General features: G+C 41.1%; 2 protein-coding genes across 5 annotated transcripts; both read right to left on the bottom strand.

The window, feature by feature from the left end:
• Nucleotides 1-269: 269 nt before the first annotated feature.
• Nucleotides 270-12616, bottom strand: prrt1 (proline-rich transmembrane protein 1). Of its 4 annotated transcripts, none has more exons than XM_068332242.1 (4): nt 12309-12616; nt 7818-8014; nt 4498-4725; nt 270-3380 (listed from the first exon to the last, which is right to left on the bottom strand). In XM_068332242.1, the coding sequence occupies exons 1-4, from the start codon at nt 12325-12327 to the stop codon at nt 3204-3206; spliced, it is 621 nt and encodes a 206-aa protein (XP_068188343.1). In that variant the 5' UTR covers nt 12328-12616; the 3' UTR covers nt 270-3203. The 4 variants fall into 4 exon arrangements, with proteins under 4 accessions (XP_068188343.1, XP_068188339.1, XP_068188342.1 ...); XM_068332238.1 differs by having other exon boundaries at nt 7818-8155; nt 12309-12609; XM_068332241.1 differs by having other exon boundaries at nt 4498-4689; nt 7818-8155; nt 12309-12591.
• Nucleotides 12617-12798: 182 nt separating this feature from the next.
• Nucleotides 12799-27772, bottom strand: skic2 (SKI2 subunit of superkiller complex). The gene is made up of 29 exons (XM_068332229.1): nt 27697-27772; nt 27254-27372; nt 26555-26676; nt 25998-26115; nt 25307-25421; nt 25143-25217; nt 25005-25058; nt 24757-24920; nt 24118-24273; nt 23765-23910; nt 23395-23541; nt 23228-23312; nt 23018-23124; nt 22179-22325; nt 22004-22100; nt 21707-21919; nt 21298-21408; nt 21021-21132; nt 20775-20893; nt 19986-20117; nt 19708-19845; nt 19506-19610; nt 18744-18879; nt 18517-18643; nt 16205-16415; nt 15280-15390; nt 14031-14249; nt 13501-13641; nt 12799-13313 (listed from the first exon to the last, which is right to left on the bottom strand). Exons 1-29 carry the CDS (start codon nt 27707-27709, stop codon nt 13113-13115), a joined length of 3741 nt encoding a protein of 1246 aa, XP_068188330.1. The 5' UTR covers nt 27710-27772; the 3' UTR covers nt 12799-13112.
• Nucleotides 27773-27777: the final 5 nt, after the last annotated feature.

The following is a 27777-nucleotide window of genomic DNA, read 5'->3' as shown; positions in this document are numbered from 1 at the left end:
AAATTTTTGGATTATGGATCGTGAACAATACCAATTTTCACAATGATTTAGAAAATAAGCAGCTAATGATACACGATACTGTGACTTAAAACAATGTAGTGACCATGGGAGATACTACTGTTCATGTTCTGACAGAGAGAATAAAAAGAGAGAAGAAGTAAACTGGGGCAACTATAAATAGCACCTTGGTGAGGGCAGAGAGGAGAGGCCTCAGAGCTCCACTGAAGGATGTGGGGACTGAGACGAGAAAAACACCTTCATCATTCACATTCCAAAATTATTCTTTTATTCATTACTCAAACCAACAAAGTCAGAAAACAACCAATGCATGTGCAACACAGCCATGAACATAATAATAGCAATGAACCCCAAGAGAACCACAAGTATATAGGTAAATCTTGGCTCTTTGAACAAGCAATCTAATGCATTTACAAGCTCAAAAACAAACAAAAAAGAAAAATTAATAAGGAACACATCTCTCGGTTGTGTTGTAAGTAATATAACTACGATTCATGACGATGATGGGTCCAATCAGAAAGCAAACAAGGAAATGCAGCCTATAAACCCTGTATAAACCACTGGTAGATATGCTAGGAGTGGCTGTATTCAGCAGACAAACACTCACTATCAGAGCCTTCTGCACAATAACAATTAACAGCACCGCTTCCTCTTTTAACATGAAAATATCACGTGTCCAACACATACAGGGCCTGTATTTATTCAACAGCTAAAAGTCAAATTTACAGTTTAAGTCAAAATTCCTAACCTTTATTCATCAGCTTGACATTTTAAGATGTATAGCTTCCCTGCATACCATTTATTTAGTAGGTTAAATTATATTTTTGTATCTGTCCACCAAATATGAAGCTTACCAAAGGTAATCAAATCCATTGTAGTACATCTAAAGCTCACAAATTAACATAATAGTAATAATTTTTAAAAAAGCCTTCATAATATTAATCTTTATTTACTAAATTTACAACATGAACATCAAAAAAAGACAATTAAGCTTGAAAATCATTTAGTTACGGTTGAAAAGTTATGTTAGCTTTTCTTCCATTTACTATGTTTATGCTATACTAAGTTAATGTTTAGTTGCAGTAGTTTGGCTTAATATTTGCGGTGCAAATGTGAAAGACAAATAGTTTTTTTTCTTTAAACACACATTTTATGTTATGTTTTCAAATCAAGTTGAATTGCGCACATTGTTGTTAATTTTACAGTCAATGCTAAATGAGATTTCACAAATGTAACAACTTAAAAAATGCCGTTGTGGATTATTGTGTTTATCTTTAAAAAAATTAAGGCAGTTGTTGGGTAAATCCCTGTGTCTAATTCAATATTCTTGCACAAAATAAACCAGTGATCAATAAAATGATGGCTGGATTGTTGTAAATATTTGATAAACTCTTATTTTTCATGCTTGCCAAAAAACCTCAGCTCATGGGTAGCATTCTCAAGGGGGCTTTAGTTGTTAAGAGAAATACAGGCTTTGTTTGTTGTACTAAATATTATACATGTCTGATAATCAAATGCAATAGATAATAATACTCAAAATAAAGAATACAGTACAGTAAACTGTATTTACAGTATACTATCTATATTTCCTTGTCAACAAAAGTAATTTCCATTATTTTCAATATCTCTCTGTATTAGCTTTTAAAAACAATATCAGTCATCATTGTAAGGGCCACAATAAGCAGAGGAGTTATAATAATAGGTCCAACAAGTCATCTGGGTAAGAGAAAGACAAAAAGATAGAGTAACTGGACCAGAGAAAACATTTCATACAGTGGAAAGTGCTACAATACAATAAAGGCATTAATTAATTTTCCATCACTCTCTTATTGAAACATTCATTTTCAGTTCTTCCATAATGTCACATAATAGTTCATACTGTAACAACTGCACTGTACAAACAACAGCACATCTGCAGTTCAGAGCTACGCTACATTAAGGGAACCATGTGGGGTGAACCCCGACCCACTGCATTACAAAAGTTAAATGTTACAGGAGCTCATCGTCGTGTATCTAACTAAAATATTTAAGAGAATGGAAAAATAACTGAGAATGACATGCAGGATTATGTTACCTCATTAAGTTGCACATAAATTTTGTATAAAATGTCTGATTAAACTACTAACAATATTTGCAAAACAAAAACTTTTTAATCATCTGAATTGTCTCCTTTTCTCATTATGACAGTAGCCTGTAGTACATTTAAAATCAAATCTAATACATACAGAGGAAACATTCCCACCAAGAACTGCTGGGGAGACATTATTGCACTATAGCTCAATTTTATAGTCATCATGCACTACCATACATGTAAGCAGCTGCATCATATTATTTGGTCACTATACAAGTACAAGATCATCACCATCAGATATTAAATTAAGCCAATTTCAAAGTGTCATATACCTGCATTAAACTACTGACATTGTGTAAATTATAGCAGACAGTATACACAATGTAGATATTGAATGAATAATAAATAACAGCTTTAAAATGAATAAAAATGTAATAAGTTATGTATCATAGAATAAAATATTCGTGTTATGTACAAACAACCAATCTCAATAAATACACTGTGTTTGGTTATATTAGACAGCCTATCAGACCAGTCTTCATTTGGTTGTTGAATATGCGTTGACCCCCTTTAACACTGCCGCATCAGCATTAATGCTGCTCTTTAAATCAACTCTGTTTTAACGTGGCACTTTTTTTGCTTTTAAGGAGAAAAAACACGTATACTTATCCCCTAAAATGTGCATTTAAACATGGTAAAATAACTGTGTGGTGCCATTGAATAGATTTGTTTGAACATGTCAAACTGAAACACAGTGACCTCTCCAATCACATAACCAAACCCACTCTATGAATTAATTTTATTCTTCTCTTGCAGCTCATCTCAGAGTGTAAATATCAAGCAGTCGTTATGCTAACAGTAATACTGGACCTCATGGGAAAGCTGTTTTGTATTTGGTGATTGAATATCAGATGTGACTAGTTGTTTTTGGTCATCAGTGTGTGTTTGTTGGAGTTATGTAAGAGCTGTGTGTAGCTGTATACAAAGGGTCAGCGATGCAGTAGCAGTTTGTGTGCATGCTCAGAGATCCTATTTCATCCAGACATTTGAGAGTAGTCAGCTAACTAACACACGCATTAACTTCCCCCATCCGTCTGTCAAACAATGTCTGGAGTTACGGCTCCCAGTCGTCATCGTGGTGCTGCGAGGCGATGATGACGACCACGGTGAGGATGGTGCACAGCACAATGGACGCGATGCCGACAGCCAGGCTGATGAAGGAGAAGTTGCGCGCTTCACGGGAGGCTATTTCCGCCGACACCATGTCCCCTCTGGCTATCGCCGTACGCACCTGAATGATACAGGGGTGAGGGGGACGGGCGTATGGGAGGCAGGAGAAATTAGAATAAGTGTTATGCAATGAGAAGATGCATGAGTGGGAGAAAGTGAGAGTCTAACAAACCATATTTGGATCGATTTTACTGCGGCCCAAGCCTGAATGTGCAGAAAGAGGCCACTCCGCTCGACATTAGCACACCATGATAACATGTACAGCTCCAACCAGTGACCATGCCTTGTCAGTTTGACTCAACTCAGAGCCAGATGAGCTTGGCCCAGAGGAACAAAAAAATCCATTCATTCCCATTGCACTGACAATGTGCAGTTATGTAATGTCTGTTGTGTGCATGATGGTCAGCTCAGTCTGCTGTTAGAAGGTAAACCAGAGCATCATGAGGTCTGAGTCTTTACATTCCTGCCATCACGCTCACATTAACTTGTATGTTAAAGGTAAAATGAGCAGAGCTTGTATCTGTGAAATATTCAAAGTATCAAATTTACACATTCAGTTGCAGTTTCTCTTTGCTGTCGACCAAGTTGATCCGTTTTAGTACTGAAAACACTAAAATAGATCAACTTGGTATAGCAGCAAATTCAGCTGAAAAAAAAATCATTTGCACAAAAAGAAGTCTTGTAGTGACAATATTTTTTTTTTTGAGTGACATCACACACCAGTATATTTATGCTGATGACTGAAAAATAAGAAGTCATTATGAACCTCCGACCAATCTACCAGCTTTGTGAAGTTTTAAGTAGCTTTACAGCAGTACAATTATAATCGTGAACATGCTCAGACACTATTATGCTCACCCTGATAATATGAAGCAAATGTTTACAAGGTATGATTTACAGTGACCTCATTAATGTGTGTAATAAACATCATGACTATGCATTAGTCATACGGTTAGCATGGCTAAAAACCATGAACCCCATGTGTGACTGCATGTTACTTATAGCATCCCTCTTACTTTTCTACCTCCCATTTATTATTACTCACTCTTAAAGACAGGCGTATATCTGGGCAGAAAACGAAGGATAAAGTGAGTCCACGATGAATTTACATTTCAAAGTCCCTGCTGAAGGCTTGGTTATGTTAATAATACTCAAAGATGAAAAGGTATGCAATCAACCTGCACTGCTTTGATGATTGCGATGATGCCCGTCGGCCAGAAGCAGCAGACGGTGGTGAGCACGGCGATGGGCAGGTAGTCGTGTGGCGGTCGACGATCCATCAGGGTAATACTGGGTGGCATTTGCATGGGATGTATCTGGCCCGGTGGGACCCCTGGGTGGCCTCCCCCGGCTGGCATGTAGGGCTGACCCTGAGCAGAAGGAGAGAAAACGGTGCTCTCTAAAACCTTATTAGAACACCAGAAGGCGAAACAGTCAGAAAGGAGGACAATGGACTCTGTAGCTGCCTGTCTTTGACCTTGTTCTGATCCTCCCTGTTGCCAACCCCCCGTCTGATCTATCTGCCCGGTTTTTGATTGCTCCGTGCCTGACCCTACCTGGTTTCTGCCTATGTGTGTGTGTGTGTGCTTTCTTGAAACACCGAAATTAGGAATCGCCCTGCCCTTACGACCCTGTTCAGCCAACCACAACAGAAAAAGTAGTGAAACATCTCTCCCTGCACCGGTTCAGAGGAGTGTCATGTCGGGTGTCGCCTCTTCCTCAAGTCTCTCATCTGACTTGCGGACACACTTTCATTACGCATTTTCTCACATCCCTACAGGAATCTGACCTGTAGTGAAAGTGCATTATATTGAGTCCATGTAAGCACTCTCTGCAGTATTAATGGCATTTGACACTTGTTCTTCTTTTTACTCAACAATACTTGACTCCATCTGGGTGCTTTGTATTTTTATCTTCTTCATCTCAACCATCTCTACTCTTCCAGTATTGTGTAGGCTAGGCGTCAAACGCATGGTCAATGTTACATGACATTTTACAATTGGGTTTAGGGGCCTTAACTGTTCCCTGTTCTTCTTGCCTTTGGAATATTTTCATAACTTTATGCGTCTTATGTAAATTCTTTTCTGCAACCGTTCCTCCTAACAAGGTCCATTCCAACCCATCGTCATCAAATTGATCATCTGCATCCTCGTCCTTTGCTTCTTCCTCCCTTACTTGCAACGACTGTCTTCTCAAATCTTCTCTATGCTGCACCTGAACTCACACAGATTTCTGTTGTTTTCATTTCAAATGGGCCAAATCACTTAAATTAAAAGTAAACTAATGAAAATGGCTGCTGTGTGTTTGCGCTTTGCTTTTCTGAGCTGTGCAGTCTGGTAGGAGACCAGGGTGTCCATGGTTGGGCTCTTTCAGACCTTTAGTCCCCATTATGTCACGACCTCTGTAATTCTGGGTGCATCTTCTTTAAAACCACACGTTTCATCAGGTCCCCACTGGCCCCTGCTGACCACTCAGAGCACATTTTAATTTCTTTTCCATGTATATTTACAGATTATTTATTTACAAGACATCAGTTTTAATATAGTGTCTACTCCACCCTAGTTTGAGTTGGCATGCCCTTAAAAAGATTCATGTTCTTGGGTTCCGGATGTCGTGGGAAGGAGGGCCCCTCCCTCGTCAGCCACAATGTCTCAAACAGGACACGCGTGGGTTGTTCTACCCTCCTGCACAATTTGTATCGGATCATGTCCTGCACCACTTCCTTCCAGAATTATCGCTCATCTTCCAATCCAACCAATTTCTGTTTGAGCCTCGTTTTCCCAATCACTGTATTGGTGTAGTTCCATTGTTTTAAGCCTGTGTTGCTCTGTTTCTGTGACTGTTTGGTGGGAGCCGGGCCTGAACATGCCATCAGACATGTTTGTCGTGGTCCATTGTTCCATTTTCAGAATTGTGGTTACAACCGGTTTTGTTGGGCATTCATTTACTATAATTGTGGCAAGCTTGCATAACAGCTCTACCCAACCTGAACTGAAATGAAACTGACTGAAATGTGATAAATATTTCAAGGTTGTTGTTTTTTTTTTTGATAAATCCAATTTAAGTTCAGACTTAGAAAAGCATCTGAATGAAAAACACACTTTTAAACCTCAGATTCATCCCAATGTTACTTGTGTTCAGTTCCATGTCTCATGCTGGAGTTGTGTTAGATGTCAGTCAGAAGCAGATTGAATGATTCCTGTGACACACCACCATTCTGTTGGTCATATTCTATCCAGCTAGAATGGTTTGACAATTTTCTTTGTCTTGATGTCTTTAACTCAAATGGACCCCATCCTTGTTTCTTAGCTATTTCTCACTTTAACTTTACTATTAGGACTTTAAATCTCTGAATGCTGCTTTTAATACCAAAAACAGGTTAAACGCTGAACACAAACATGGATTTTAAACCTTGATCAGGTGTTTTTTTTTAGGATTGTACTGATTGTAGACGTCTTAACTCAATTACGTAAGTTTTCTCTCACATGGGATGCCAAAACCCAATTTCAAGGCTTTTACCCGTGACAATATTTTACATGGCATGCATCGGACTTTAGACCTCCCTTGCTGCTTTTATACATGCTGTGGGGGTCACCAAATAGACTTCTGCTTTGTGCATGGGTATTTCAACCTCTCATTATACTCACACAACTTCTTATTTCTCTAGAGCTTCCCTATTTTAGCCTTTATTAAGATCCTTCAGGACACTATGAGCTGTCCGTCCAGATATTTTTGTACTACCGACTCCACGGTGTTACAAAAATTTCAAACTTTTAAAGTTGGTACTCCAACCAAACTCAGGGGACCTGAGCACTTTTTTAAACTTGTACACCGACTAAATCTGAGATTTTGAAACATATTGAGGAAAGACACGGTAGAACCCACCAGGGCTTTTAACCAAGGCTTTTCTAATAACATCTCCTTTCCAACCTTGAATAATAAACACAGTTTTACTTTTACTTGGCACTCTCACGTTAAACTGTCTGTTCCTGTCTGTATCTAGCCTCCTCATGTGTGTGTCTTCTGAATTTCCACCAACGTCTGCCGTGGGTTTGAGTCCTGCATTCCCTGTGCCACATTCAGGACTGGCCCCATCAAGCAGATCCAGGCCCACAAAGAACACAGAACATAATTTTTTTTTTTTTAAATTACAGGGTGCACATTTTTTAGGACACTTTTTTGTGTCTGTCCCAACGACACATTTGTTTGTGCAGTCTGTTCGGGTATGGGAGAGGTGGGGCTTTCCTACGCATTTCAAAAAAAGGGGGTGTTTCCCTCTGACATTCTGCAGCCAGTCAACTGTGGGAAGATAAACTATGAGTCCAGACGGAGGCGGGGAATAAAAGCTGATAAAAGTTTGATTGTTAAGCTCATGTAAAAGGCGATTGAAAACAGTGACATGCTGAAGGGAAATGTATTTGGTTATTTATTAAATGAATAATTAATGCAGCAGTGTGATATCAGACCTGTGGAATATTTAAACAGCGCTTTGACTCACTGAGGCCATGGGGTAGACGGGTACATAAGCAGTGCAGGGTTGCAGCTGGAGTGGGTATCCTGGGTGGAGGTACCCCACATGAGGGTGAGGAATGGTACCTCCTGGACCCTGGGTCTGGACCGTGTAGCCCTGCGGAGCTCCTTGGGCCCCCATTGGGCCCCAATGGAACTGGGTTTCCTGGAGATAACCCTCTGAGCCTGGAGGGGGCAGTGGAGGGGGAAAGTTAGGTTGTGTGCCCGGTGCAGACTGCATGTTGGGGTGTTGGGGCATGTTTGGGTCTTGCGGGCCAGGGAGGTATGGAGGGGGCTGCGTTGTCTGACGGCCAGAGTCATCAAGACCTGAGAAACAAAAGGAGAAGAAGGAGTAAGGATAAGAATAAAGAAGGTGGGAGAGGAATCACAAGCAGAAAAAGCAGCGGAAGAAAAACAAAAGAAACCTCTTAGAGAGGGCTTGTTGTCTAAGCATTGTTACAGCACATTGGTCTGCATGTTAAACACACAGTTACTAATATTATTAATGACATTTATCAGTTGTTTTAACCAAATTAATCAGGAGTAGTTTCAATAAATAAATGCAGCAGACATTACAAACTTTTAATGTCTCTGAATGATTCTACCCTTAAACAATTGTATTTTTTTAGAAACCCTTTATTTACAACAACCTGCTGCATTAGCAGACATCATTTTAGGTAGCATTCCGAGGAACCAAAACTTAAATCTTACTCCATTCTTCATGGATAAAGCACTCCAGTTCTTAAAAACTCTTGATTTTACCTATTGTTTACACCATCTTCACATCCCATCAAACAAATTCTATGGAATTGTCAGGCAACTGTTATGTACACGCTTAGATTTGGTCTGAAACCAAACCTCAGTGGACTTTGTGGTCTACTTGGGATCATTTTGTAACTTTTGGAACATTCAATGATGGCCAACTTTCAGCTTCCTCAAAGGTGCTGAGAGGTTTTCTTCTAGGATTTTATCCTCTACAGGTTTTCAAATGTCTGAGGAAGCAAAGCAGCCCCAGACCATCTGTAGGAGCCACACTGATAAATATGCATATTCATGAGGTGACACAGGTGTTCGCACAGCATCAAGCTGGGTGGTGGATGTGTGTTTCTGTGGGTGCGTAAGTCACAAGGTTTCAAAGGTACACATCCCAGCTCAAGTCAAATGTATGGGTGAGGTTATGGTCATATTTTCTGACTCTTTTTGAGTTTCTGGATTTTGCTTTCATTGAGCTTCTTGGCCAGTACTGAAATAGTAGAATTATTGTAGTTTGGCAAATGGAGCTCTTATGGAAATTTGGACTTTGGATGCTAAAATAAATCCATGACAGTTGGCAGTGTTTCTCATTTGGATGAATGAATGTGTGCTAATGAGGGATGATCTTCCTTGTTCACTCTTTGAGAGTCCAGTAATAAATAATTATATTTTCTGTCTAATGAGGGGGAAAAAATCATGTTTTGAATAGAGCTAAGTGACAATTAAACTTGTTTGACTTGGTCGCTGCAAACAGATGATAAATACTGTACTTATAAAGGGATTCAATAGTTTTTTCTCACAAATGTCAAATGTCCTGTGCTGTTGCTGAGGAGGGAAAACATTTACATGTTTGTGAAGCGTTCACAAAGAAACCTGTGCAGTCTTTGTGCTAATGATGGCATTGACTGACATTTTATCCTCCACAGAACACAGTTTTCCTCTACTCCTTCAAAAACAAAGATTATTAGCTGCTTAAAATTGTGTATCGCTGAGACAGACTTCTTCATACGATGATGTGTCAGTCTGAAGCATCTGTCTGCTTTTGGACATCTGAACATTTCATGCTCACGCCTCTGCTCCCTTTGTGTTGGCTTAACATTGAAAATGACTGATAGGGTGTCATATTTTCACAGGAGAGAAGTGGCTTATGGTACAGTAATCCATTTTGACAGAGACATGAGGAAGAGAGACGGAGATAGATGAAGGTGTGGATGGAAGTGGAAAGCTCGGATAGGACAGAAGAACAAGAGGAAGAGGCAGTCAGATAGCGGAGCAGCGTGAGTAATAAGGGATGACGACTTGTGCTCGGGGACGAGCTTTATATAACACATCTCAAACCCTGTCACAAGCAGGAGCTGGACCAGAAACAGACAGAGCAGGGATGAACATGAGGGGAGGCACACCTTTAAAAGGTCATGACACGATGTGACAAACAGTTTGGCAAACATTAGAAGGAAGACATGTTGGATCTTTTCAATAAAGTCTGAATCCAAATGATGTCAAGGACTAAAACTTAAACTGAAGAAAGAAGCTGGAGAGCGATGGCTTTCAGTTCCACCTGAATCAAAACTTACAACTGACTTACATTAGCTTTAAAAACTGTATAAAAGGTACAGCAGTGCATAACAAAATTCACCAAATAAAAATATTGGGTTTGCCTGTGTACTATGTAAAACATATCAGGTCTCATTTCTATTAATTCCACATAAACACATTTATGGACAAAAATAATATGCAAGTGTTCATTTTAATGAAATGTTTTCAAGGCTAGAATATAGGTTTTATAATAATATGTGTACATATTACACCTCAGATTACTCACTAGTTTCACAAAGCTGAAGACTGTGGCAATAAATTCTAAATTTTAGCCATAGTTAGTCCTGATGTTATGACACATTCATTGTACATTTCTACTTCTACTACAGTTTCACTGACTATCGGGGTGCACACAGAAGGGAAAGGGTCTGAAGCGCTAGAAGCTCCAGTAACACTTGGGAGTATCCAACACCGTTATTAATAGACTGGCATGTTTGAGGGTTGTGGCCTTCATGACGATGAGCCTGATGAAGGCTATGAGGTGAAACACGCCAGTCTACTAGCAAAGGTGTTCTTGATACTACTGTGCAAGTGTTGCTTGGGATGTTACCTCTTACCAACAAAAGATCTCAACACAAAACAACAAAATTGTATAAGTTGTCATTTACAAAAACATGTGAAAGTGTTTGCAGCAAAAAACAAGCAATTGAAGAAAGACTAATATCTGTCTATCTATCTGTCTGTCTGTCTGTCTGTCTGTCTGTCTGTCTGTCTGTCTGTCTATCTATCTATCTATCTATCTATCTATCTACCTTGTAAATGCATTACTAAAGGATGGGACTAATGAACATTAAGGTTCCTGTTGACCCCCTTGCATCTCCTCCACGACCCCTGCTTTAGAGGTGTGCTGATATTCTGTCCCACTGTGACTACAGAATGAAATATAAAGAATATAATACGTATCACCCATGATGCACTGGCGTCGCACCCGTAGTTCCCCCTCCTCGTGCCCTCAGTCAGCTGGGATAGGCTCCAGCTCCCCGTGACAGCAGATGAATCGATTGAAGATGAATGAATGAATGAATGAATGAATGAGTAAATCAATATAGATCAGGACACAATTCACATATCCTTATACATATTATAGCTCGGCAAATTTTTGGATTAAAATTTGTAGCTCATCTCTGGATTTAGGAGGTTCACAGTGATCCCGTACCGTGTTTCTACAGCAGACTATAAGCGACAATTTTATGAATGACTCTATTATGTTCTTCACTGTACAACTGTCTGAATGGGCTCCATGATGTCAGAGTAGACAACCACAAAGACAACAAGAACCAATGCACTCACCTACTGCAACACACTCCTGAATTCAAAATTTTACCCTGATGTACTTGCATAGGTCAAAGATCAAAGCTCTGACCTACTGTCATTGATCAAAGCAGTAGCTTTGATCTACGGTCTTACACTGGCCTTTTGTCTTTCTTTCTTATCCGATTCTTGAGTGTACAAAAGTTAAAAATTTGACCTTCACCTAGTTTTCTCAAGGTCAAGGTTATGATCTAAATTTTATCCCCTTTGCTGCCCGAGTTATGTGCCTTTGGTGGACATACGAACGGATGGACGGACGGACGAACACACGAACACTGACAATTACAATACATTATTATTAATGTAACATTATTATTATACTGTAAGCACCCGACGTTATGGATTATATTAATCAAGACAGGCAAACACACGCAAGTGAAGCCGCGAACGCGCACAGAACGCCCACAGCAGAGCTGTACGTGGGCCTGTGCGTAAGGGGACCAGACGCGCAAAGCAAAACCACACGTTTATCGTTAGAGTAACATCTGATGCACACATCAGCGCGACTTTATGCAGGAAAAATGTTTTGAAATACTCAACCTGAAACAAAAATAGAATCTCATAAAGTGTGATCATGGAACATGAAACTCTAAAAAGGCCTTATGGCGTCCCCCCCCCCCAGCCTGCACCCACACATCATCCTATGGAACCAGCGCTGTGCGACACGCAAAACATCCACAGCCGGATGTAGATCCACGGATCAGACGATTCCAGTGGGGAAACTTAATTATCTCATCTCACAGGAGGCTGAGAAGTAGCTCAGCCGGGCTGACAATGATATCTGTAACGCAAAAGGATTCCCACAATCCGCAGATCTCACCGTGTTTTTCTGACGCCATGCCTTCCGACCTTCTGTCCTCCTCCTTCGATCAGTTTGATTTTTTTCCCTTCCGATGCTGAAGATTGGCTTGTTTTCGGGCGCGATGTTTTTACTCCGAGTGTGTGTGACCCATCCTCAAGATGCTTTCATCTTCACGGATATACTCGTGGTTTATGAATACTATTTAAATTTGGGTGTTTTTTTTTTTTATTTAAAAGGGGACCAGATCTCCTCGGGGCGCACAGATCCGTCCAGCGTCCGGCGCGTCTGCGAGTCGGAGCCGAAGGTTTTCTCCACCGACGCGTCGCCGAACATTGAATTAATCAGACACAAAGCGATCCGTGTCTTAAAGCGACAGTCCGGCCTGAGAAAAAAGTGCTTTCACATTCCAGACCTTTAAACAATCATGCATTTATTTCCTTTCATCACATTTTAGTATCAGTCTTTTCCTCTGACGTACATTATTCCCAGAGGATTTCCTCTGGTAGATTACTTTTTTTTTTTTTTCCCCAAAGAAAATGTTATTCCTAGGAAGTCAGAAAGCCTGCACAAAAATATCGTCATCTTAATTTCCACAAATACATGAGTTAAAAATGAAGGATGCTGCTTCACAAATACATTTTTTATTACTGTACAATAAATAACAATAATGTCACATGTTTGTTTTTTGGTCGGTTGATGAATTAAAAAACATTTCCTTCTTCTTTGTCAGGAATTTTCCTGTAAACATAATATAATTTGGCAGCACATGCACCGTCTTTTTCTACCCATTTGACACGCTAAACAAACTTCCTCCTTCCTCTCTCAGTGGGTGTAAAGGGAGGCGGTGAAGACGATGTCCCTGCGAATGGCCAAGGAAGCCTTCTCCATCTTGCTCCCCAGGACAGAGTCTCCAACGATGCGGGCGGCGTGACGCACCTCCTTCAGCACCTCGTCCAGCCGCTGGATGCAGCGCACGACCGTGCCCTCCTGCACGTCGGTCAGGAGGGCGATCTCCGCAAACGGCTGCGATGGGACAGAGATTGGACCGGAGACAGTGAGATTTTTGCATGTCGAGTATGTGAACGATGCAACACAAGGAAGAAGTGTGGCACAGGCAAGACTATTAGATCCAGAATTATCCATCCAGAACAGTCAGAACTGGTATAAAACGATAATAATCAAGTGCAACAATCAAAGGTGAGGCTCTCACCATGCCTCTGGCCCAGCAGTACACCACTTCTGTCAGGCCAAACTTGAACTGGCCAACAAACTCCTCAGCTGTCTGCGGTATCCCACACTCCCTCTGCAGCTCTCCGATACGCTGGGCCACCGACATCACCCGATCAATGCCCTGAAGGACAGAGAAACCGGGGGGGGAGAGAGATATGGGGGAACGTGAGAAAAACAGAGATTCTAGGTGTGCAGGTGACCTTAAAGGCATCATGTCAGCAGGACAAACTTGTCATCTCCCACCGAGATATTTGTTCCACTAAACTTCCTGTGGCGCCTCCGCTCTCCTATTGCAGGCCTGCAGCCCGACATCATTAATTTATGTGCTCATAAAGCAGTTTCATGTATCAGAGGCAGTTCACAGCACACGCTGACAGAGTAAAGCTGTATTCGACAGACGGCGACCACGGGAGTGGATTTAGAAGTGTGTGAGTCAAGTGTCAGGAACACATGCTGTACATAAGAGACAAGAGAGAACCAACCTTCTAAAAGAGAGAAACATCTCCTTACCTCCTGCAGTGTGTTGGTAATGTGAGGCTCCACTTGCGTGTTCTGGGTGAAGACCAGGCAGGACAGCAGGGCGGCGCTCTCTTCCGGCGCCAGCGGGCTCAGGACGTTCTCAAAGAGCAGCTCGGTGAGCAGCAGCTCGTGGCTGCTGATCTGACAGGCGACACGGCCTTTCAGCTGCACCGCCCCCCCGCTGTCGACGTACTGGAGGGACTGCAGCACCTGAGGATGACCACAAAAAAAAAGTTCAAGACAGTCCCAATAGCTTTCATTTATGCAGGCAGTGTTATTTTTTTGTAATAATTATGATCCACGACAGAAGTTCTTAACAATTCTATTTTGGGGATTATATCTCATTGAAGATTTAAATTAAGTGAATTACATTTCAAGCTCTAAAATCTCAGATTAAATATTTTCAAAAACTATTAAAACACTTTAGATTTTCCAAAAACCTTTAAAAGTTCCAAGAAGACTTTTGTGTTTACCAGCAGCACAACCAGCAGGTACTGAGCAAGTCAAAAGTAACCGATAACATGTTAGCTAATGCAATATTTTACAAATACGTGGACAAAATCGTTAAAATCTCTGTTAACGAAAGAAAAACCCACAATGATGATCCAAACAAGTTGAAACTAAAAGGTAATAACAAATAACAATTTAATGAAAATTATCCAACACAAAAGAGTCAAGATTTCGAATTGAATTTCAACAGAATAATTTAAAAAAACGAAATAATAATGACATAATAATAATAATGAAACTGATTTTCATTTCAGTCAGCTGCTCTCTTTTAACTGAAAGTCAGTTTTGTGTTTTTCTTTATTCGTTTGCCTCATTTCTATGTCTGAGGCATTTTTACAATACCTTCATTGATACAAATGATGATTGATAAATCAAACAAATGTCAGCAGCTGGACCCAGACTGTGATGCTGTGGTTAACACGTGGATGTACCTGGATCTGGACGTAACTGGCTTTAATTCATCAGTAGTAAATAATACTTTTTAAATATTTACAGACCTCAGGCCAATCTGGTGTCACTAAACATTAGAGTTTAGAAAGCTGGGGTAGGTGAATTAAAGGGTAAGCTACTGGCCTGAACTTACAGTAGCTGTAATGCTTTAACATATAAAATATCTCAGGGACATGAAGCAGATTAAGTGAAGTAAAGAAAGTAAAAAGAAAAAAAAAAAAAGGATTGGAATTTTTATGAAAAACAAAGCCGCCTGACCAGAAACACGTTTGGTCCAAACCTTGATCCTCTGGTGATATTCGGGCAGCAGAGACAGACTCTGGTCCGACACCAAGAACATCAGCTTATCCAGCTCCTCCTGAACGCTCATCCTCTCCTTCACTCTGGCAAACTGATGGACGAACACACACACACGCACACACACACACACACACACACACACGGTTATTTAAGGTGACTACATCAGCACTTGACCTCCTTTCAGAGCGATAAAAAGCACCCCCGCATCACATTGGAGATGAAATCACTTCCTGCTGTTCCGTTACAATTTCAATCATTCTATACTGCCAGCCTGAATACTGCATTAACTGTAGCTTTACATTACCCACAATGCCTCATTAATATACAAGGAAGTGTGAATCTGTGATGACACCAATCCTGCAAATAAGGGCTTGTTATCCTGTAAGTAACGTGATCGCCGTGTGTGATGTTTGCACGATGGCTCCAATGACAGACTGCACCTCAGAGACACTGATGAGCTGCAGCTACGAGCCTATATGGGTAATTATAGAAACAGCTGGCTCTGATTCTATCATCTTATCTCCTCTGCGGGGCTGCCAGGAAGCCAGGCTGCACGAAGGGAAAAAAAAATGTTATGGTGGGGTTTGATGTCATTATTGTGAAACTAGAGGAGAAATGATGGAGGGATGAAAGGAAACGGATGCTGGAGTAAAAAAGAAAAAGCAATCAACAGGGAGCCAATTGCAAACTAAGTATGTTATGAAAGCATATGACGGTAATTGGCTGCATAAATATTCGCTTGCTGCGCATCGAGTTGGATGTTTCCATTTCAAATAAAACGCTTGGCTCCTCAAACATCTGCAACATCTCAAAAAATATAAATAACTCCAATAAAGACGTATAGAAGAGCTCTTTCTTCAGCGATTGCCTCAGTGATTAAACACACTGAGAGCAAACACACACACCTGCTCGGCGAACGTGGGGGAGTAGATGCAGTTGAACTCTTTGAGGCTGTCTTGGAGCACGCGGAGCCTCATGGAGCCCTCCACCACGTCCACGCTCTTCAGCTGGAGGTCGTTCACGGGGTCAAGGCTTGCCACGCCGCTGGGGCTGGCCTCCGCCAATCGAAGGAGCTCTTGGGTTGCCATGGAGATGGCTTGGCCAGGAGGATCGAGTCTGAAGCAAGAGCAGGTGAAACAGATGATGAATCAAACTGACGACTTAAATATAGGAGTCACTTTTTGTCCTCTACCGTGTCACATGGCAACTCCTCAGCGGAACACCACGGCAACTAACCTTCTGTTAACAATGGTAGCTTAAGTTAGTGATTATGACGGAAAACAATTAAAAAATATATGCACCGAAATATGGAGGAGGAAAGAACGCAGAAAAGCCATGGATGATTGACAGGGATGCAAATAGGAACAATCCATTGTCACTTTATCGGTCTTCCTTTTCTACAAACTAATGTATTTGCTCACATTTCTTTTAATAATATTTGCAAACTTTCATTCATTTTGTGCTGCTTCATCCACCGTAGCGGGTCACGGGGAGTTGGAGCCTATCTCAGCTGGCACAGGGCGTGAGGTGGGGGACACTCCGGGCACGACGCCAGTGCACCGCAGAGCCACACACAAAGACAAATAACCATGCGCACACACACTCACTCCTACGGGCAATTTGGGACAGGCCAATCAACCCGAAACTCATGGTTTTGGAGGTGGGAGGAAGCCGGAGAACCCGGAGAGAACCCAGGCAGACATGGGGAGAACATGCAAACTCCGCACAGAGCGGGGCTCGAACCTGGACCCGCCGTGTTGTGAGGCTACACCGCTACCCACTGTGCCGCCGTGCCACCTATTTGCAAAGTTGATTTATAAAAAAGAAATTCTAAACTGTTTACACAGATGGTCATGAATTTGAAATGATTATTAGCACTTTAGCACAGCCAGCAGTTCATCAGCAGAGACACTTTAATAGAGATAGTCCTCTCAAAATGTCAAAATGTATGGGACACTAGTGAGGTGAATGTTCTATGGAGCCAAAGCTCCTAAAATAAATTCTTATGGAGGAAAAACTCTGTCAACTTCTATTGTGTTTTTGATATCATGAGTTGATAGATCAAATATAAGTCCATTAAATATTGTTTTGCTGTTTCAATTGTTTGTTTAGCATCATTCACTCCCATTTATTGAGGAATCCCTCACTAGCGCCCCCTATAGACTGCAGCTATAATTGTATGATAATTGTACTGCTGACAATTTGGGTCAGGATGAAAGACATCCCCAGTAATGTAGACTATTGACTACCTGCAAGAAAATTCAGCCTGCCTGGTATTTACTTTCCCTTTCTTTTTTATTTATTGATGGGGTTGTGCCCCTGTAGGAGGTAAATGATGTAGGAACCAACGTTGGCCGGGTTATATTTCTGTCTGTAAGCAGTTCAGCTATACAGTATTCTATTTTGTTTATGTGTTGTTTTTATGTCCTGTTATTGTTTCTGGTAAGTCTAAAGGAATAGCAATTTCATATTAAGAGCAGTATTGACATTTAAATAACCTTAAAAAGTGATTATTGATTGAAATTGAATTCATATCGACATACAAACAATTTTTCTAAGCCAATTGCGTTCGTAGGCTGAGGACTACCTGTATACTGTACTCTACATTCTCACACACTGTAGTTCAACGGGAGAAAAACTGCTCCTAAGAGGCGGCAGTGGCTCAGCGGTAGAAGACAGATCGCCCAGCCATCGGTGGATCGAGTCCCGCTCCCGCCAGGACATCACCAGAGTGTGAGCTGACGGTGGGAGGCGTCAGCTCACACTCCCAGCCACTGCCGAGGCGCCCTTGAGCAAGGTGCCATCCCCCCTACAAGCTGCTCAATTGGGGCGCGCCCCGAAAGTCGCTGCCAGTCACTCTGGCTCCCCATGTACAGTTTGATGTTGTGTGTGTACTAACTGCATGCTTACAGGCCCCCTTGTGTGCTGTGGTTGTGTTTCAGGGGCCTGTACGCACTCACTGTAAAACTAACACAAAAATCTACACCTGAATGACAGTCATTTCCCCCTGGGGATTAATAAAGTATATTTTCTTTCTTTCTTTTCACAGGATACATTTAAATGCAGCTTGTCCAGCACACAATGGAAAAACAGAGCCTCAAAAGTGAAACATAGTTTTTGAGAGGCAGGTATGGGGTCGGAGGCCCCTCCCATCACAGTGCACTAAACAGCACCCACAGGTTTTAAGGTGACACCAGTCACACACACTCAAACACACCTGAATCGTGGCTGTTGCCTCTTGTTGTAGTTATCAATGATCCTGTCTGGGATCACCTTGAGGGTTTTTACTGTGATGGCTGAGATGTCCTCCAGCTTCAACCTCTGCACTGTGTGGCTGCAAGGGCCTGGGCACAAGCAGGGAGGACAATGTCATGCGTGCTGGAACAATACGTGTGGATTCAGCAGATACGTCTGCATCAGTGCTTGGATCATCTTTCAACCAACCTTCAGGGATGAAGAGAGCTGTGTTGTAGAGGTGAGGGAAGGCGTTGCTGTTCGTGCCTTCTCCTTCGCATTCCTCGTTGCCCTTCTCACAGATGATGAGAGTTGTAAAGGTGCGATTGACAGAGTCACTGGACACCTGGTACAGAGAAAAGATCAGCGGTTAAAGAATTTATTATTTATTTATTTATAAAATTGGTTTCAGGTGCCTTCATTGTTCTCATACAGAACATTAATTCTTTATGTCTGTAACAATGTCTTCTGATTTAATTTGATCAGTCAAGAGCAACTAAACAGCCATAATAAGGATTCAGAGTTCATAGATTTTATGTGACGGTATATGTTCTACATACAGTCTAGTCAATATTTCTACTAACTTTGGACATTTTTTCTCTACAGCTTTGATACTTTTTGGTTTTGTCAACTTGTTTACCTGATTTTGCATTATTTTGCTTTTAACTTCATATGAAGTTGACTTAGTCTCCCAAAATGAATTTTCATTTCATAAAAATGTCATTAATTAAAAACAAATCACTGACTTGTTTGTTTAATGCAGATCAATAGTTTTACAATAATCAATTATACATACTGAAGACAAAGTGTCATCAACTTTAAATAAACCAAACTAAGCACTGGATCCATTCTAGGAAGTTTAATGTATTTAATTCTTAACCTACTGCTGTTGTTCAAACCACCATTAAGACCACACACACACACACACACACACACACACACACACACACACACACACACGCGCACACCGACCTGTAGAATGACTCCTAGCGCGTTGAGATGCTGCTTGTTGTTCACCACCACCACCCGACCCACAGACAGAGCTTTCATTCCGTTGACAGAGTCCAGGATAGCCCGCTGAAACCACAAACGGCGAAAAAAAAAAAAAAAAAAAAGTTGCAGGACCAAAGCAACATTAATATCATTTTCACTGCAGGTGCGTGTTTTCTCATACCTGAAGGGCCTTCGTGGTGGCCTGCAGCTCCGTCACCGTGTGGTAGTACGGCAGCAGGTCGGACAGCTGGCCCTCCGTGTCTAGAGGCGGCAGAGACGACATCGCCTGCTTCAACTGGCTGATCCTTTTCTCGTCGGCCTGCGGCAATCGTAGAGAGAGAGGAAGAGGAGGGGGAATGGTGAGTTTCTGGATGTATTCTTTCAATGATCAAATGCAGAGAACCTTTACAAACTCCCCCCCCCCCCCCCAAACTCCTGTAGTCTGCTGGTGTTCAGTACCTGAGTGTCCCTGTGGTTTTCAGAAAAGCTCCTCCTCATCATGTCGGTGACACGGAGGGCTTCGACTCGCAGCAGGTTGAGGATCATCGTGTAGGTGAGTCTGAACTGAGACTGGAGGACGGTGGGTCTACCCTGAGCCACACCAAGAGGATGATGTCAAATAAAAGATCTTTCTTTAAAAATAAACTGTGGTGAGATATTGCTGTCAGAATTCTGAATTGTGTTCACTTTCAGTATGTTTTTCTTATCGTAATTGTATTTCTCTATTAGAGCACTACAAGAGTGAACCGTTGAATGCAGAACTTTTTACGAATGATAAAATAATCACATTTTGTGTCGGTGATCGCGTCTGTAATGATGCCTTCAGATGGTTTGTTTAAGTTCACTAATAAAATATATTTCCTTTATAATGATGTCAAAACTGATGAATGTTTGTCATGTTTTCCCGCTCCATTCAACCAACTATGAACCCAAGGAAAACGGACTTATTTAACGATTCCCATGAAATGTGAACCCATCTCTCTTTCTGTACTCCGTCTGTGGTTCTCAGAAAATCTTAGTTTAATTTATTCAGGGGTTTTCTTTTCTTTCCAGACATGTTATTACAGCAGACTTCACTTTCATCAATCTGGTTCCAATAGAAGATTATTGAATCTTCATATTATTTCCAAACACCAGGCTAAAAAGAGGCTAAACTCCACTTCGAGATGATTATGATACATGTGGATATAATAAGCGCAGTGGTAAATAAAATAAATGACAAATAATCCCAGGTTAGGGGTTCATCACCTGCATCATGACGTGGAGATCTGCCATCTCGTGAACTCCAGCTTTACACAGAATGATGACGGTACCCGTGGCATCCAGGCCTCTCCTGCCTGCTCTGCCCGCCATCTGAATGTATTCGCCTGGAGCGCAAGACATAAAAGAGACATCATAATTCAGCTTTCTCCAGCTGCATATCGTCCTCGGAGATGAAAGGCTGAACAAACGCTGCTGCAGATGAAAGGGAGGAAACGGAGTGGAGACGCAAACCTGGCAGCAGATTTCTGAAGCCGGTCCCGTCGTGTTTCCTGATGCTGTCAAACACCACAGTCCTGGCAGGCATGTTCACCCCCATCGCAAACGTCTCTGTAGCGAACAGCACCTGGGAGATGAAGGAGGATACGTTTAACCATCTGCGAGCCGACACGTCTTTGTAGATTAAGCTTCAATTGGCAGATAAATTTACTTTTTTGTGATCAAACCCATCACATCCTCTGCTCCTTTGTCTTTTGTCTAGCTTTAGAACGCTTCAGCTTGTCTGACTCACCTTCACCAGACCTCGTGAAAAGAGCATCTCAGTGACTTCCTTCAGTATTGGCAGGATTCCGCTATGGTGGACTGCTATTCCTCGCTTCAGCAAATCCCTCATGAGCAAAATCTAAACACAGCATCTGTATGTTAGCGTTGCATTTTGTGGTTATTGCTCAGTGACTACATTAAGGCTAAACATGCTGTGTCCTCACTTATCTCTGGTGTGATGTTTCACTCTCACCTGACTTCAAATGGACAAATGCATGAATTGTAGTTCAGTAAGAAAACATTTTGGGTTTTTTTATCTGTTCCCATGCCTTCAATGATTCTATGATACACAATTACTTCATATTGGCCAAGATGTGAACCTTCCTGGCCTTCCTTTATCATCAGTGTATTTAGGTGAGTGCTACTTCCTAATTGACCTGGGGCAGCTGTCTGTCTCCTCCTTGGAGGCGACTCAGGCTCTTCTGGAAGAACAAGTGGATCTCAGCCTTCTCTATGGAGGTGGTCAGGTCCATGGAGTCCAGTGATCGGGCATTCTCATCACAGCGTGATCGAGAGAAGGTGAAAGCCACCACTGGCGTCTGCTGTCGCTGAGACAGGAAGTTCAGGAGAGTGAGCCACACCGCTCGGTCCTGGGGGGACGAGAAGATGAAGCATGAGGGAACTGCAAGTAAAACCTGAAAATGCTTTGAGGTGACATGAGAAAAGAGAACTACCTGACTCGCTGTGGTGCTTTGAGAGGTGCTTTTTGTGCCAAATGATTGGGAGTATTTGCTGGTGCGCTCCTTCTTGGCATCTACAGCTGCATAGTATCTGAAGAGCAAATGTCCTTATAAAAAAATGGCTTCAAGATTTTTCTACAATGTCAAGTTAATGAAAACCCTTTTGTACCCTTTGGTGAGGAAGTTTCCCACAGCATCCACCAGCAGGAACATCTCTTTCTGAGTCTTGGTGCTGTTGCCGGTGTACAGATAATGCTCCAAAGGCACGGGCCTTTTCATTGTGCTGATCACATAAATGTGTCTCTTCTTTATACGACTAGAAATGTAAGAAAAATGATGTCGTAGTAAATCTTCAAAACATGGCTTTGCATCTACAAGATCCTGAGGATATAAAATTCACCACAGTGCAAGCTCTTAAAAGAACTGTGCAGCATTTTACTGGATACAGTAATCCCTCGTTACTCAGCTAATGCGTTCCAGGACAACCCGTGAAAAACAAAATTCCGTGATATAGCGACAAACTATTATTTTATTATTTACAGTAATTTAAATGTTCATGAACCCTCCCCATACTGATATCAAACCACCTTATATCTGTATTATCTTTTCCCACACTCTTATAGACTGTTTAAAGCACTTCTGTATTAAAGAAAAGTGTTCCTTTAATACATGGAAGTGCGCTGCGTTCCATGAGTCTTGGAACGCAGTGCACACACGGATGCTATCAGCCAATAGCATGGTAGTACGGTATCATGTGACTACCTACTAAAAATCTGCCATGTAGGGAAGCCGTGCATCTTGAAGTGTGAATAATTTTTTTTTTTTTTTAACCAAGGATACTCATTTTTACAGGTAAAGTATTAATTTACAACTTATAAACAATCTTTTAAGAATGAATATATGATGAATTCTGATATTTATCATCACAACATAATAAAGATGCAGCTGATGTTGTCTTATTCTGTCAGATTCAACTAAAATGAGCACACCTAGCAGATGTGAACCTACCCAATCCACTCGCTGAACTCCAGAGCATTTGGTACAGTGGCGCTGAGGAGAATGATGCTGACGTGATCTGGAAGCATGATCAAAACCTCCTCCCACACAACCCCTCTCTGAGAAAAACAACGGAATGATAAAATAATAAAAGTAAGAACATCAAGTACAGATTCAAACACCAAGATGGATAAATAGAAGAGGAAAGAAGCAGTTGCTGACCTCAGCATCGTTGATGTAGTGAACCTCATCAAAGATCACCCACTCCAAATCTCTGATCACCTCTGACCCATTGTAAAGCATGGATCTGAAAGAGCGCAAGACACCTAATAGCGCATTGCATCAAAAACATGCTTTTAATTTTCATAACAAGCAGCCTGTCGGCGCACCTGAGGATCTCTGTGGTCATGATGAGACATGAAGACTCGGGACTGATCTGGACATCTCCCGTCAGGAGCCCAACGTCTCCAAAGGTGTTCTTGAAGTCTCTGAACTTCTGATTGGACAGAGCCTTAATAGGAGAAGTATAGATGGTCCTTTCACAGCACCAGAGGAGAGAGTCAGGATATCAGTTATATACTTAAAAGAAAAACGAAGGAAATAGAAATCCACTTGTGAAAAGATTGCAATTACAGTATTTGAAGAGTTGTTTTTTTTAACTTAAAATCAATTCAGTTCAATCCAGTTTCATGCTGTTTCATTATTTCAGCCGTGTGAACGATCTGAAGCTGTCGCTGAATGATACCAACACTTTCACACCTTGTCATGTGTTTCTGGGAGAGAGCTATGGCGTATTCGGCCGCCACCGTTTTGCCAGCTGATGTGTGTGCAGATATAAAAACAGAGTCGTGAGCCTCCAGCCTCATCACAGCCTGTTTCTGGAAAACATCCAGCTCAAATGACCACTGGAGCAGAGGAGGAAAGAAAAAGCAGATCAGTGAACCTCAAAACACTCAGCCAACAGGCAAAGTGATGTGATGAGTCAGAGGGAGACAGGGAGGGAGGTGCAACATTTTGAAAATAGTATATACATACGTATACAGTATATACAAAGGCACAAATGTGCATTTTATTATATTTTATGCTCCCTGGATATTTACTAATATTCTTACCTTGAAAGCTGGGTTGGGAATGCGCTTATAGAAATCATCACAGGGTGAAGTTACATCAACGGGTATGGCCCATTTCTTATTTTCCTCCGGGTTCTCTTTAACCTTTGATTTTCCATCTTTTCCTTTTTCTGTGGGAGACGAGGATGACAAAGCATCCTGAAGACAAAGAAAGAGAGGTTTCATTGCTGCTAGAGTCAAGTCAAAGGGATACTTATCGTGGTTTGGAAAAAGCAAGAAAGTTGTTTCTTTGCAAAATAAGCTGGTCTGCCTGAAAAAAACTACGATGAATGATTTCATACACATATTTATCTGTGAATCTAATCATATAAATATCCAACAGAAAATACTGATCAACTGGATCACTTAAAAAAAACAACTCAAAAACATGTCAATCTGTGTACCATAAACATTTTTAAAAAATCCAAACTGCTTTTGGTCATGATTCATTCTGTCAGTACATGAGAAACCAACAGCGTTTCACCGTCAATGTTTGACACAACAATAACCACAAAAAAGGCAGTGCGGAAAATGTTGTTTTATCACATTTTGAACTATTTCATTTACATTTTTCAACAAATGACTGACTTTTAGTTTCCCTAACTTCTACAGAGGAATAAATTAGAATATAAACTGCTGCACCTTGATGCCGAGGTCCTCCAGGCTGTTTGTTCTGGGTAGTTTAAGAGCTTCTTCTCTTTCTTTGCCTTCCTCTTTGTCCTCCGTTTCAGGCTGCAAATCAGTGATGTCATCCAAAGTGGACAGGAGGGACATGAGGTTGACCTCTGCCTTTGCTATCTTAGCATCTTCATTTCAAAAATAAAATTCAAGTAAAATTATTTCTTTTCAACTCCTGTGGAATCTTTTCATAGAAAGCTTTGATATTATACCTTTGTCGGTGAAGTCCATGCCGACTTTAAAACCAGGTGGAATTTTGAGTAAATCTGTAAAGGAGGAAAACTACAAATTCAAACACAACAAAACTGAAGTCTAATCATTACTTTACAAAAATTAAGTCAAAAAATCACCGTTCTCAAAATCGACATCCTCCTCCAGCTCAGATTTCTTCTTGATCTGCTCAAGACTAAGCTCTTCCATTCCCCCTGTAAATACATTTATACAAATACAAAAAGGGCACCTCTTGGAACACTGTGTAAACTATGAAGGAAGTTTTTTTCAAACTATATCTCACCAGGTAGGAAAGGGTAATTGGTGTTGCTTCCCCGAAGGCTCTCTGAAGGAGGGCCAGGTTGGCGTTGAAATGAAAGTGAGTTTTTAGAAGACAGACCAGTGTTCTCCAGTAACACCTGAAGGTCAGAGGGGAATCAAAAGCCTCCAAATCAATGTCCATGTGATTGAGACAAGAGGCGCTTTCTCTAGAACTGACAATAGCTTCGAACGAAACTTAAATAATCTGAATTTCTTGGCTTGTCAACTAATCAATTAAATAACTAATGATTCGCAAAGTATAAATAAAAATGAAATAAATACAAGTCGTAGAAGCAGTTGCTCCATTACTAAAAATACTTCATTCTAATGTGATCTGCCTTTCATAAGCCGGTTCTCAGAAATTCATGTTATTTGTGTTGAATAAAGTCAACTGTCTAGTAGAACTCCTTATTATCGCTTTTATAAAATAATCCTCAATTCACACCAGAATTCAAAGGCTTCTTTCCAAACCCATGTGCCATCAAATACAAAGTTTTATGCAGATCAATTCAGCAGTTTTTTGCAAAACCTGGGGAATGTACCAAAAATGCCTTTTTTTCAATGTTAAGATTAAATAGATTGACAAAAGTTCAAGCTTCAAACCCTTCATTGAGACCCCTGGGGGAGGTAATAACAACGGAGTGGAAGAGTGGCCCACTGTTTCTAAGAGCTACCTCTGTGAAGTCCAGCAGCATCCCTGTGGTTGGATCTCTGACCACAGAGAGACCCGAGTGAAGCTGAGACGGTGTGCACTTGAGCAGAGAGTCGACATTAACTTTTCTCTGAGACACCCTGTGAAGACGACAACACAAGAAAAATAATTAGGGTCATTCAAGATACAAGTTGAAAGACGTAGATCGATCAGTCAGGACACAATGGTATTATTTTAGAACATCTATTAAACTGTTACGCAGCTGAGGATTTGTGAATTGTCCCTTTTCAATTCTAATCAAATTCATTCAATGAGGAAACATAAAATTGTGAAGATCAATAGTTGAAGAGGTGAAAATAAAATGTGAGACTAATGAGTTATTTTTTTAAACATCATTAAATTTAAGTGTAAAAATCATTAATTGTCTTAAATGACCTCATATCAAGACTCTATTGACTTTAATACAGAGAAACATCAACCTGTACCAAAACTAAGAGTATACTGTCAAACACTTTCAAAATACTGTTGATGATTTAATGAGCAATAACCATATATCAGACTGTTCATAAGGACACATACTTAAGAAACTTCTGGAAGGCAAAGTCTGTGTCATGTATGGGAAGCCATGAAGGGTCTTTCAAATAACGTTTCTCTACTTCTGTCTCCAAGTTCAGGCTGGTGGGGGGAAGGCCATGGGGGAGCTGTGGAGGAAAACAGGTAGCAAGATCTAGTTTATTTCTTATAATACACATTAATGCTCAGCATTCTTCCACATTTCTGTCCATCCATGCATCCATCCAATAGAATACATTTGTGAACAAAACGTGCATATTTGAATAAGTTGCAATTCTAATGTGATATTTTTCGTGCATTTATTTCTGAGCACAAAGATACAGACACATAATGGTTATTTAAAGATGATCAATAAAATTAAACTGTGAGTAACATTTACACATGTGGTTTTACATAAATTTCAAAAACAATCTAAAATTGCATGATCGCAACAGCACTGAAAAAATAATGTACTGTATGTATGTAATAATACATAAGTACTACCAAACTACCTGAATGTAGTAGAACTGGTTTTGCAGAAAAATGTCTGGCAGATCGTTGTAGATATTTTTTATTTATTTTTACTTTTTGCTGCAATTCATCAACTTTAGTAACTTCAATTGTTGAATAATTTAATATGCAACTTATGAGCTCATCATAAACTAGTAACTATTGCAGTCAGATGAATGTGGGTGAATGCAGTGGACCGAACCCCACCGTACTGACCGTGCTCTGTGGAGGGAAGGGCTGGCCCGGTACGGGATGTGTGATGAGTTCGAACCTGCCAGAACATCCTGTCTCCAGCAGGGACAGCGGCAGGTCCATCGGGCCCGAAGGGGCCACGTCTGCAAAGACAAAGGACGAATGAATGAATGAACGGCGTGACGTCAGTTCACATCCATGAATGATGAGACCTCCTGACTCTAATGTGACGTGTCTGTGCCCTCTATGCACTCTATACAGAACTATAACCTGTATGTCTGTCTACAAGTAACCCGGATGGACAGTTCAGTAACGCTGTGCCTCCCGAGGCTGATGGAGCACTGATTGATAACAAGCTGGTTCTAGTGTTCACCGCCTCAGGGCAGCAGCTCCAGTAGCGACGCTCGGAACGCGAATTACTTCACTTAATCACGCATTACAACTGTCAGGGAAGAACCACGACTCACTCAATCTGTCCATGTCCCCACCTCAGACTGAAAGTGGCCAAGTTGCCAATCGCTAGCAACCACTGTCGCTTCGGAAGTTAC

The sequence above is a fragment of the Antennarius striatus genome, chromosome 14, assembly GCF_040054535.1.
Source record: "Antennarius striatus isolate MH-2024 chromosome 14, ASM4005453v1, whole genome shotgun sequence".
Lineage (NCBI taxonomy): Eukaryota > Metazoa > Chordata > Actinopteri > Lophiiformes > Antennariidae > Antennarius > Antennarius striatus.
This window is presented reverse-complemented; position numbering and strand designations above follow the sequence as displayed.